General features: G+C 42.4%; 1 protein-coding gene across 6 annotated transcripts in view; it reads right to left on the bottom strand.

Annotated features, from left to right (window-relative positions):
- The window catches only part of SLC35B4 (solute carrier family 35 (UDP-xylose/UDP-N-acetylglucosamine transporter), member B4), a 39,814-nt gene extending 27,562 nt beyond the window's left edge, over positions 1-12,252 (bottom strand). For all 6 annotated transcript variants that reach the window (XM_014535155.1, XM_014535158.1, XM_014535157.1 and 3 more), the window contains exons 1-2: positions 12,006-12,252; positions 3,004-3,117 (exon numbers count right to left, since the gene is read on the bottom strand). In XM_014535155.1, the coding sequence (XP_014390641.1) occupies positions 3,004-3,117; positions 12,006-12,082 (191 nt within the window). In that variant the 5' untranslated portion in view covers positions 12,083-12,252. The remainder of the gene's footprint in view (positions 1-3,003; positions 3,118-12,005) is intronic.
- Positions 12,253-13,324: the final 1,072 nt, after the last annotated feature.

Below are 13,324 nucleotides of genomic sequence, written 5' to 3'. Positions count from 1 at the left end.
GCCTGCGGGGTTGGGCCTAAACCGGCAGTCGGACATCCCCCAAGGGGTCCCAGAGTGTGAGAGGGCGCAGGCCAGGCTGAGGTACCCCTCTCCCCTGTGCACCAATCCGTGCACCGGGCCTCTAGTTTAAAATAAATGGCTAAAGATTGCAGGGGAAAGGCAAATAGGGGGTTCCATGTTCGTCATGAAATGCTGATCTTTGAAGGACGGGGATCTCATCCTTCATCTTTGCACATCTGAAGAATACGATAGCACCAAGTCTAAGCTATCTTCCCTATCAATGCAGAACAGTATCACACACATGAAAAAATTACTGGCAATAGCTGTTTTCCTGCTTTAAATCATATACCATTGGTGACTTCCCAAATTTTCTTAGTCCCTGTCTTGAAAAGATGCCATTTAAAGATAAAGTGAGTTCATTGAGGTCTTTCAGGAAAAATTCCAACTATATTCCATATTGTTGCCAACATAGCACAGCCCAGAAATTGCTCACAGGAATGAATGACATGAGCAAGATTTTCATTACAGCTTCATAGATAGGGAATAAAAAGCCAGCACAGATGGGACACGCTGAGTATGGTTGTTAGGGAAGGGTTATGGTGAGCTTCCAAGGGCAGGTTAGGGAGTTTGGGTTTCTCTCTGATCCTAATGGCAGAGAGAATGTTAGGGAGTGACCCCTGAGCACTTGTGAGAGAGGGTACCACGCTACACAGGTAAGAAGTTGACACAGGGGATGAGGAGGTGACAGGCAGAAGGCCGTGCAGGAAGGATCCTATATAATAAAATGGTAATATGCAAATCGACCGAACGGTGGAATGACCGGTCGCTATAACGTGCACTGACCACCAGGGGGCAGACGCTCAACGCAGGAGCTGCCCCCTGGTGGTCAGTGCACTCCCACAGGGGGAGCGCCGCTCAGCCAGAAGCTGGGCTCACAGCTGGTGAGTGCAGCAGCGGTGGTGGGAGCCTCTCCCACCTCCGTGGCAGCACTAAGGATGTCCGACTGCCAGCTTAGGCCCACTCCCCGTCAGTCAAACATCCCGAGGGGCTCCCAGACTGTGAAAGGGCGCAGGCTGGGCTTAGGGACCCGCCCCCCCCGCAAGTGCACAAATGTTGTGCACTGGGCCTCTAGAAATGTTATGAAAGTTAAGAGGAAAGTGAATACGTTCCTGAACTACACAAGCAGCCAGAATGGAAAGAGAGAAAGGGTCAAAGAAATGAAAAATGCTGGAGCTCCCCGTGATGTACATGCTGGTCTTGAGAGCAAAGAATTTTATACAGATATGAAAGACAACAGAAACAAAAAAAAAATGTATTCAGAATATTTAGCATCACATTGGGAATTTTAAAATATGATATTAATAACAAAATTCAGCTAGGTTTTCTATAGTAAGCTTACTCAGGAATGCTGCAAAGTAATACCAACAAGGACGAGCCTTAACCAGTCCCCACATACATTCATACCAGAAGGACCCCCTCAGAGAGATTAAGTGACACTCTATTACATAACATACTCACAATTGGATGGATTACATATTTATTTCAAGTCTCTGACAGCAAGAATACTGAGTTTTCGATACATTGTTTATTATAAGAACTGCTATTTGGCCCCATGAGTACAATTATGTAAATATGGACCAATGGACAGAGGTCTGGAATCAACAATTTTGCCTTAGATTCCCAATCACTTTAATTGAGGTGAAATTCACATAACATAAAATCAACCATTTTAAAGTGAACAATTCAGGGGCATTTAGTACATTCTCAATATTGTGCAACTACCACCTCTATTTCCAAAAGTCATTCATTTCTTAAAAGGAACAATGAAAGCACTCTTATCATATGTGGTAACATGAGGGTAGCGTACATAACTATTTAAAAAATTGGTGATCGCACTGGGCCCGTGGTCGGCAAACTGCGGCTCGCGAGCCACATTCGGTTCTTTGGCCCCTTGAGTGTGGCTCTTCCTAAGCCTTAGGAGTACCCTAATTAAGTTAATAACAATGTACCTACCTATATAGTTTAAGTTTAAAAAATTTGGCTCTCAAAAGAAATTTCAATCGTTGTACTGTTGATATTTGGCTCTGTTGACTAATGAGTTTGCCGACCACTGCACTAGGCCTTTAACTGATCACCTACCACTCAGACTCAAGACATACGCGTGCGCGCGCGCACGCGCACACACACACACACACACACACACACACACACACTCATATATATACACACTGTTGTCTCCGTCACAGTTATTTAAAGTGTTGTGGTAGGAATTTTATTCTAAATATAGGCTCCTGGAGTTTCACAACATATTAAATTCAGAAAATGAATATAAACTCTACTAATATCTTTGATACAAATCTTATAAATGGATCTCATATTCCTTTTATATAAGTACCAGAAAAGCTCTTAATTTTTTAAAAATTTCTCTTTATCGTTGAAAGCATTACAGATGTCCTGTATGTGTTTTTTCCCCATTGACCCCCTCCACCCAGTACCCACCTCTCCCAGGCTTTTACCATCCTATTGTCTGTGTTCTTGGGTTATACATAAATGCATATAAGTTCCCCAGAGAATCTTCCCCTTCCACCCCTAACCCCCCCTTTCCCTCTGAAGTTTGTCAGCCTGTTGCATGCTTTTATGCCTCTTGATCGGTTTATTTTGTTCATTAGATTCCACAAATGCGTGAGATAATGTGACACTTATCTTTTTCTGACTGGCTTATTTAGATTAGCATAATACTCTCCAGGTTCATGCCCACTGTTGCAAATGGTGAGTTCTTTCTTTTCTTACAGCTGTGTAGCATTCCAGTGTGTAAAGGTACCACAGCCTTTTTATCCGCTCATCTCACTGATGGGCTTTGGGGCTGTTTCCAAATCTTAGCTACAGTAAATTGCACTGCTATGAACATAGGGGTGGATATATTCTTTCTGACTGGTGTTTCTGAATTCTTAGGTGATGTTATTTTAAGACAAACAAGGCTAAAAGAGACTTCAATGTACATACCTTATTGGGATAGCTGGCTGTTTCCTCCCCAAATTGGCTTCAAAGAGGAAGCCTTCCACAGCAATAAATAAAAATTGTGCAAATGTCACAATGTTCCCGCATCCTGGATGCTTCCTGCATAGTGAGGGACAAAAAGAAAAAGGCACAAAAGACTGAGATAAAGGCCACCATGACTTGTTATAGTGACAGTTCAGAGTAACAGGGGGATAGATTTCCATTACCCACTGTCCTCTCGGTTTTCATGTCCCATGGATCGCATACATTTAGCAACACACCTCACAGAGAAGAACGTCAAGCCTCATTTCACTCTCCTATAGGTACAGCAGGCCATCGGGAAGGACCGCTCTGATACAACTAAAACCACAATGAAATATCAGTTGGTCAGTCAGATGTTCTTTTTGAGATCTTCACTTACGTAACCAAGAGGACTTCATTCAGGATCCTAGTCAGCCTACGCAGCTCATGCTCAGGCCTCCTGGAAACATTTATAGTATATCCTCCTGACCTGAGTCTCCAAGACGATTGTCAATCAAAGACTCATATCCAGGGACATTGCCTTCGCTCCCGTGTAGAGGCAAAAACTGGTTCTTAGGGTGGGAGAAAGCTTAGTATTTTGTAAGTATAAAGCACAGATATATGTCCAGTACATAAACCCATATACAATGCGTCTGGGGGGGGATGTCTAGGAAAAAATGTCTAAAAGGGGGTTTTAGATGGGGGTGGGGAGAGGGGTAAGAAGCAATAATGAAAAGAATGAGGACACTGCTTATTCTCCACAACCTTTAACACAAATATACTGAGAAAAAAACTCCATCCTGAGTAGAGGGGTGTAATTATATTACTACATATTAATACAATGCTATTAAAAAAACAAAAAAAACTCCATCCTCTGTTAGTGGTTTTAATATTGAATAGCAGTGCCGAGCATACAAATTCCAAAATACACCCATCAGGCATAAAAATAAACAGCTCCAAGCACAAGCCTTTCTTGTACGGAGCTATGCCGACATCTGAGGCAGAACTGTTGCTACTCTTTAGGCTCCACTGCCTCTGAAAACTACTGCTTTATATTCAATTCGGTGATTTCTTTTAGCACCTCTTACGTTCAAGGGACAGGGCGAAAGGCTGCAGGAATCCATAAATAATCATGTAAGACATTTACCTCATTGATGTACTCAAGGTTACACGCTGTCTACAAAAATAACTTACACAAAGAACTAGAAGGATATAAAAAGGAAATACTCCCTCCTGTGTTTGTTCAGAATTTGACAGAGGTAATCTGCTCGGAACCCGCGAGCAATAAAGATGACTCCTAACTAATTGGCTCATTAAGGCATCTTGTCTAGCTGGCTGATTTACGATACAGCACTATTAGGCACTCAGTGAATGTTCATGAAATTCAATCGAAGCTCTTCAGTGATCTAGTAAGGGATGGGGAATCTTCCACGGTGACTTAGGGGAAAATGTACAAGAGAAGAATTCCTTCTGGCATCCCCCCTGAGGCACGCTGAAAGGAGTTACTCAAACTGTGTGTGTTATTCTTGAGCTTGTCCTCCATGAGGCTCTGCTCAACCACTGGATGAAGGTCAAAGTGAGCAGCTGGCTGCCTTTGTTTTCCTGAAGCTTCCCGGTTGCCCATACTACCCACATCCCCACATTACAAAATTCAGCCTTCGTATCCTGCATCTTCACCTTCACCCAAGGCATTTCCCAAAGATACTGAGTAGAGGGGTGTAATTATATTACTACATATTAATACAATGCTATTTATTTTAAAATAAACAAAAAAACTCCACCCTCTGTTAGTGGTTTTAATATTGAATAGCAGTGCCGAGCATACAAATTCCAAAATACACCCATCAGGCATAAAAATAAATAGCTCCAAGCACAAGCCTTTCTTGTACGGAGCTATGCTGACATCTAAGGCAGAGCTGTTGCTACTCTTTAGGCTCCACTGCCTATGAAAACTACAGCTTTATATTCAATTCGGTGATTTCTTTTAGCACCTCTTACGTTCAAGGGACAGGGCGAAAGGCTGCAGGAATCCATAAATAATCATGTAAGACATTTACCTCATTGAAGGAGCTAATTAAAGCCATTAACCTCACTATGAGTTAGAGAAGGAACCTGAGCTCTAGATAGTTCCTGGCACAGTCTGCACACCTAGGCTGCTCCTTAAAACCATGAGCGCTGGGAGCCTCCCCTCCCAGTTCGGACCGGATTGGTCTGGGATAGGTCCTGTACTTTTGTAAGCTTCCCACTGGATTCTCATGTGCAGCCAGAGCTGAGAACCCTAAGGTAGGTCTGGGGGAAAGGCTGGAAGGGGTGAGGGTGCGTGTAAGATGCACAGGTAATCTTTATGTGCTGACACAGGGTTGAGAATTACTGCGCTCCAGTGGCTAAAAATACACAGTGACATGCAAGACGCAGCTGTCACCCTGTGACATGGAAGTTGATTACCCTATCTACATCTAGTTTTCTTATCTTTCAAATGGGAACAGTATGAGTGCCTACTATCTCATTGGTTTTACTGCAGAGCAAATAAGCCAGTCCCTGAAAAGCACTTCCCACAGTGTCTGCCAAGCAGGGAAAAAGGCAGACTGGGACTCTAGGAGGACCAAAATGTCGCATCTTGCATATGAGAAGGTCTTCAATTGAATATGGTAACCTTTTAAAATACGTTTATATTGACTGTTTTCTTCTCACCTATAAATCAAAAGGGACATGTTTTCAACCTTGTCATGAGGATGTAATGAAAAAAATATACATAAAGTGCCAAGCCCAAGACTTAGCCCGAGGGCTCAAGAAGCTTCCCGGCTTTCCCTCCCATTTCTCTTTACCAAAAGCCTAGGTCGATTCAACCAAAGAACAATGAGGGAGTACCTACTGTGCGTAAAGTTAGGGGCTTGCTGCCAGGAAGCTACAGATGTGAATGAGACCTGATCCCTGCCCCCGAGATGACAGGATGAGGGAGTATGAGATAGTAAGGACCCAGTGCCACAGAGGGATGACTAGAGGAAGGTGCCCCTACTCTCTGGGCAGTGTCTGGCCTTCACTCAAGCACCTGAATGAATGTGGGGATGCCTCACTTTAAGCAAACATGATCTGGATTTAGGACACCTCCAACAACAAATCCAATCAGCCCCCTGACAACTCTAATCTCCGTGCTCTATTTCCATAGCATTGTTAAACTTCCCTACTGCACTCACATGATTCCATTTTTTAAAATTGAACTTACAGAGCTTTTTAGGAACACACTGTTGTGTAGATACCAATGGAATTATTTACTTTAACTTAATTCATTTTAAAACTTCAGAGTAAAAACTTAAGAGCCTTTTCCCTAAATCACTTGTTTTGTTGAAATTCATTTTTGGGAATTATAGTCATAATTGCAAGCAGTTTCTTTGACTTTGAATTCTCTTTTGCAAGAATCCAAATTTATTTTATTTCATTCTAACTTTTTATATAGAATTTTTTTAAATCCTCACCCGAGGATATGCTTTTATTGATTTTAGAGAGAGACATACATGTGAGAGAGGAACATCTATTGGTTGCCTCTCGTATGCACCCTGACTGGGGATCGAAACCACAACCTGGGTATGTATCTGACCAGGAATCGAACACATGACCATTCAGTGCATGATGGGACGATGCTCCAACCAACCGAGCCATGTGGGCCAGGGAAAATTTTTATTTTTTAAAAAGGCAACTTTGAAGAGAAAGAATTGGGCATATATTTTATGCCTTTTGTTATCTCATAGTCTAGATTTAGGAAACTTTTCTATTTGATTCAATACCAGGCACTTGATTGGAATAAAATGGGGGAAAGAAAATGTTTCAGAGTGTTTTCCTCATGTAAAACACACAATACCTTGCCTACTCAGTTAGCTGCTGCATATCCCCTCAGTCATTCACATCTGCTCTTCACACTGCATTGTGGCCTGTATTTTATTTTAGATCCTCAAAATAGGCATGAACATCAGAAAGAAAAAACCTACATTTGTTTTTCCAATTTGGGAAAAATGATTTAAAATGTTTGCTTCTCCCTGCAATTCACTTTAGCATTTCCATGTTTCTACTTTCCATTTATTACGGCACCCAAGGGTTCCAAGGAAGCCATATAAAAAGCACAGTTCCTGCTCTATATAGATTTATGAGCTGTGATGTCCCAAGGCAGAGTCACAAATTCTGAGAAGGCCAAAACTAGAAAGAACTTTAAAGACCATCCAGTCCAACCAGCTCTTATTTTATTGTAACATGAGAAGTCGTGAGTTGCACAAGCAAATCAGGAAAAAAGCTGCTATTCATCTGATGTACCATTCATTAAAGTCATAAATGTACCCCTCTCCTTACGAAAGCCCATTGCTGTATGCAAAAATCTCGATTTACAAAAGGGATAAATGAGCGACGATTTATTTACACATTACTCAAAGCGTTCTAAATAGAAGCTTCCATAATGCATGAAAACATTCTGTAAAGTTAGATTTATCCACAACTTCTCAGGAACAAACCCATAAAACAAGGCAGACCTGCACTGAAATAAAAGTTGTTAGAGGGGAGGGGAAGCCTGAATGTGCTTCAGGCTTTGCACGTGAATCTCCTTCAAATCCACTTGAGGCAGGTGGAGCCATCACCTCCCCACCCCACTTTTACTGTTGAGCAAACAGACTAGGGAGATCAAGTAATTTAGCCGAGTGCTCATAACTAGTAAAGAGGACCTTCAGCTGCTAGCGTAACTGACTTCACACAACCTTTCAGAAGATTTAATTTAATGGCATATTCAACACAAATGTGACACTATTCTTCTCTGACCTTTATTTGGCTGGCCTGATTTTATCACATTTTTATATTTTAAAATCAATTTCCATCCGTTAAGTTGTATGAGTCCTTTAAATATTTTGAAAATTAACCCCTTACCATATATATCTGTGGTAAATATGCCATGCAGTGGGCTTTCTTGTTGTTTTGTTGATGGTTTCTTTTGATGCGCAGCTTTTTATTTTGATGTAGTCCCATTTGTTTATTTTCTCCTTTTTTACCTTGTCTTAGGAGATCTATCAGCAAACATATTGTTACAACAGGTGTCTAAGATTTTGCTGCCTATGATTTCTTGCAGAATTTTTATGGTTTCATGACTTATATGTAAGTCTTATCTATTTTGACTTCATTCTTGTGTAGGGTGTAAGGTGGTGGCCTAGTTTAATTTTTTTGCATGTATGTGTCCAATTTTCCCAACACCACTTATTGAAGAAACTGTCTTTACTCCATTATATGCTCTTGCCTCCTTTGTCAAATATTAATTGAGCATAATGTCTTGGGTCGATTTCTGGGTTCTCTGTTCTGTTCCATTAATCTATATGCCCGTTCTTGTGCCAGGACCAGGCTGTTTTGAGGCACAGTGGCTTTGTAGTATAACTTGATATCTGGTATTGTGATCCCTACCACTTTGTCCTTCTTTCTCAAGATTGCTGCAGCTATTCATGGTCTTTTTTGGTTCCATATAAATTTTGGAATATTTGTTCTAGATCAGTGAAATATGCCATTGGTATTTTAAAGGAATTGCATTAAATTCATAGATTGCTTACAAATAATCCAATTAAAAAATGGGCAAAGACCTAAATACACACTTTTCCAAAGAGGACATAAAGCTGGCTAAGAGACACATGAAAAAATGCTCAGTCACTAATCAACAGAGAGATGCAAATTAAAACAACAATGAGGTAGCACCTCACACCTGTCAGAATAACTATCATTAACAAATCAACAAAGGACAAGTGCTGGAGAGGATGTGGAGAAAGGGGAACCCTAGGACACTGCTGGTGGGAATGCAGACTGGTGTAGCCACTGTGGAAAACAGTATGGAGTTTCTTCAAAAAATTAAAAATGGAACTGCCATTTGACCCAGTGATCCCACTTCTAGGAATATATCCCAAGAAACCGGAAACACCAATCAGAAAGAATGTATGTACCCCTATGGTCAGAGCAGTACAATTTACAATAGCGAAGATCTGGAAACAGCCCAAGTTAGATGAGTGGATAAAAAAAGCTGTGGTACATTTACACTGTGGAATACTATGCAGCAGTAAAAAAGAAAGATTTCTTACCCTTTGGTATAGCATGGAGGGACCTGGAGAGTATTATACTAAGCCAAATAAGCCAGTCAGAGAAAGACAAGTATCACATGATCTCACTCATATGTGGAATTTAATGAACAAAATAAACTGATGAACAAAACAGATCCAGAGGCATAGAAGCATGGAACAAATCGACAAATCTCAGAGGGAAGGCAGGGTGTTAGAGGGGGTGGAGGGTGGGAAGAGATTAACCAAAGAACTTCTATGCATATCTGCATAACCCATGGACACAGACAATAGTGCAGTGAAGGCCTGGGCCAGGGGTCAATGTGGAAAAAAGGGGGACATATGTAATACTTTCAACTATAAAGATAAATTTTAAAAAAAAGAAAAGAACAGAAATCATTAAAAAAAATGATTTCCAAAGTAACCTTCCTTTGAAATGTACCAGCTTACAGCAGGATACATTGCTATATCCCTCGCCACCTACTCTCAAGAAGGACAAATGGCTCTGGCCAGTGTGGTTCAGTTCGTTGGGCCTCCTCCTGTGCACCACAAAGCTGCCGGTCAGATTCAAGGTCAAGGCACATACCCAGGTTTTGGGCTGGACCCCCGGTGGGGAGCGTGCAGGAGGCAGCTGATCGATGTTGCACTTCATATCGATGTTCCTCTCTCTCTCCCTCTCTCTCTAAAAATCAATAAACTATTCTTTTTTTAAGTACTTTATCCTTTAAAAAGAAAAGAGTGACAAATGACAGATCTTTACCAACACTGTCTGCATAACAAAATTTCAAGCTCAGTAACTGCAAAAATTAACCCCACACAGAGTTTACCTTAAATAAACTGGTTGCTTCAGAATGACTTAATCAATGGTATCAGGAAAATAAAATATATTTTTAGTGAGCACCACATGAGAAACTGGGTGACCAAAACCTATAGGCTGCTCAAGTTCAAAATTAACAGGTTCTCAACCTTCCTAATGCCGCCACCCTTTAATACAGTTCCTCATGTTGTGGTGACCCCCAACCATAAAATTATTTTCGTTGCTACTTCAGTAATTTTGCTACTGTTATGAACCGTAATGTAAATATCTGATATGCAGGATGTATTTTCATTGTTTGCAACCCACAGGTTGAGAACCGCTGGACTAGGAGTTTAGATACCCTGGATTCCAATTTTGTCTCTGCCACTTACAAGAAGTAAAAGACGATCTAACTTCTTGGGAACTGTTCCATTTTCAGTAAAACAGACATTATAATTCTTGACCTATACTGGACACAGATTGTCCTGAGGGTCAATGGAGATAACATGTAGACTCAGAAACATGATGGTAGATAGCGCCATAAATAGCATTTTACAGCAGGAGGAGGAGGTCCAGAGAAGCGAAATGATTTGAAAAGGTCACCCAACCTGGGTATGACAGAGCCAAGAATGAAGTTCATAATTTCGAGATTTTTCAGTCCTGAGCCTTTTTCAGGACACCTGGTGCTTTTTCTGTAACAGTTTGCACCCATTGAACGTTGCACATTATTACTCAACATTATTTGCATGCCATCCTAGTTTCCCTTTGGTGAAGCCATTCTTTTCTTTTCTTCTTTTCTTCCTTTTCTTCTTTTCTTCTCTTTTCTTTTCTCCTTTCTTCCTTCCTCCCTCCCTTCCTTCCTTCCTTCCTTTTAGCTAACATTGCATAAGTTTCAGGTGTGCAACATTAAAATTTGACATCTGTGTGTAGTACCTCCTGCTCACCACTGGAAGCTTCCATTTGGCACCCCCATTCTTTTTTTCTTTTTTAATTGAATTTATTGGGGTGACACTGGTTAATAAAACCATACAGGTTTCAAGTGTACAACTCAATAAAAACATCATCTGCATACTGCGCTCACCACCCAAAGTCAAGTATATTCCTGTTCCCACTTACCTCTTCTTTGCCCACTTCCACCTCCCAACCCCTCCTTTCCACCTGGCTATCACCATACTGTTGTACCTGCCTATGTGTCATATATATAATTTTTTTCCTTAATCCTTTCACTTTTTTTCACCCGGCCCTCAACTCTCCTCCCCTCTGACAGCTGTCAATCTGTTATGTACCTATGCTTGTTTCTATTTTGTTTGTCAAGGGATTGTGTTGATTACATTCCACGTATACCTGAGATCATATGGTATTTGTCTTTCTCTGACTGGCTCATTTGACTTAGCATAATACTCCCCAGGTCCATCCATGCTGCTGCAAAAGGTCAGATTTTCTTCTTTTTTACAGCCAAGTAGTATTCCACTGTATAAATGTACCACAGATGTTTTTATCCACTCCCCCAATCTTAATTTAGAAAGTTAGGTCTCAAAATACATGCCTCCCAATTTAAAGACTAATATCTTAAAGCTGGAAATGCTCTCTTGGGTCAATTAGACGGACCATATACATAAATAAGAATTGATTCACCTACATCACTGAGAGGTAATGTTTGGGCAAAGTCCTCATGGCCATCTGATCTGTAAGGGTAGCAAAACAAATGCTTTGGAGGCACTTTAATACACATGACACTTTCTTTGCAGCGTGTGCAAAACCAGACTGCATTATAACTCGAAAAGCTTTGCTTTAGCCAAACGTGGCATTATTACCCGAGAAAACAGCTAGAGGAACCTTGGGGTCTGCCACAAGCTCCTGCCAACCTGAGGCCAGTCACGTGAGAAATTCCCCCGGATTCAATCCCCCCGTGTGTGAAAAGGGGGTGATGCCAGCAACACCCCGAGTGTTTCTGCGAGCGATGCTGTGAAACTATTTGGTGGGACAGCAGGCGGAGCGCAGGGTGAAGGAGTGGACTCTCAGGGTTCCAGGCGCGCAGAGCCGACCCCGCGGCGCGTGGGGGTGACGCGTGCGGACGCCCCTCCGGCTTTCTCGGTGCAGCCCCGGGAACCGAGGGGGGCACTCACCTGACCAGGAGCTCCAGGAAGATCACGTTACTGCAGCAGCCAGCGAACACCAGGCCCACCGCGAAGAGCGGGCGCATGGAGGGCGCGGGGAAGGGGAGCGCGCGCGGAGGAAGCGCCCGCCTAGACCACTACCTCGGCGGTGGCACAGAACTTCGTCCCTTCCCAGAGCGCCGCTCTTCCCCGGCGCCGCCACCAATGCTCCCGGCCAGAGGAGCTGTAGTTCACTATCAGCCCCGACCCCATTCATTTGAGGGACTACATATCCCAGGATGCCGCGCGCCCTTTACGCCGTGCTGGGACCCTCCACTGGAGAAGAGAGAGCAGGGAGGTTCTCGTCATGCCTCTCGCCATAGGAAGCCGCAGGGTTTTTTGCGAAGTGAAGTTCAACCCTGCCGAGGTGGTTTCTGGCGAGTAAGCCAAGGGCTCAGAGAGGGATGCGAGCGTCCCAGTCTCAACAAACACAGCGGCGGCACTAGAGCTGCATATCTGTGATTGATCGCTGGCGGCGTTCTAGCATCTGAAACAATTCTGAATGGAGTGAAAGCAAAAACTCCTCTGAACTTACTTTTCTACCTTTTGAAAGGAGCATTGGAGTCAGAAAGTGCTGGGATTGAATGTTGGCTCAGCTGCTAATCAGCTGTGCTATCTCAGGCAACTTCTTGAAGCCTTAGTCTCATTATTGGTAAAAACGGGAGCAGTAATGCCCATCTCACCGCTTGTTGTGAGGGTTAGAAGCTATGATCGCCTGGGGATCTTGTTAAAATGTGGATTCTGCTTCATTACACCTGCAATTTGCCCTGAGATTCTGCATCTCTAGCAAGTTCCCAGGTGCTGATGATGCTACCTGTCTGGACCTCGCTTAGAAGAGCAGACACCTTTAAAACAATCATCTCTGGAGACTTCTCTACCCCACCCCATTGACTTTGGGACCTCCTGCCACTCAACGGTTGCTTAGTTTTCTCCTTCCCCTTAGCCTACAATCATGCTCAAAGTAATTTACCTTTCTCCTTCACTTTACCACCAAATATCTCTAAAGACTAATCTATAGTCATAGCCTTTTTTATTCTGATCAAAGCCAGATTTTTAAAAATAGTTTCATTTTGACTTCTACTGACCTCTTAATTGTCAAAACCATATACAGCAGGTCTCTGAGTACCGTTTCATTTAATGTTGTTTAGTTATAACGTTCATAAGATGCCATTACAACTTAATTCTTGCATGTGTTAGTTAGCCTATGGCAGCGCTTTTCAGCCCATGTGCCGGCAAAAGCACGCTGGTGTGCTGCAAGAATTTTTAAAATGTGCAGCACCTGACTATTT

Source organism: Myotis brandtii, unplaced genomic scaffold, assembly GCF_000412655.1.
Source record: "Myotis brandtii unplaced genomic scaffold, ASM41265v1 scaffold1384, whole genome shotgun sequence".
NCBI lineage: Eukaryota > Metazoa > Chordata > Mammalia > Chiroptera > Vespertilionidae > Myotis > Myotis brandtii.
This window is presented reverse-complemented; position numbering and strand designations above follow the sequence as displayed.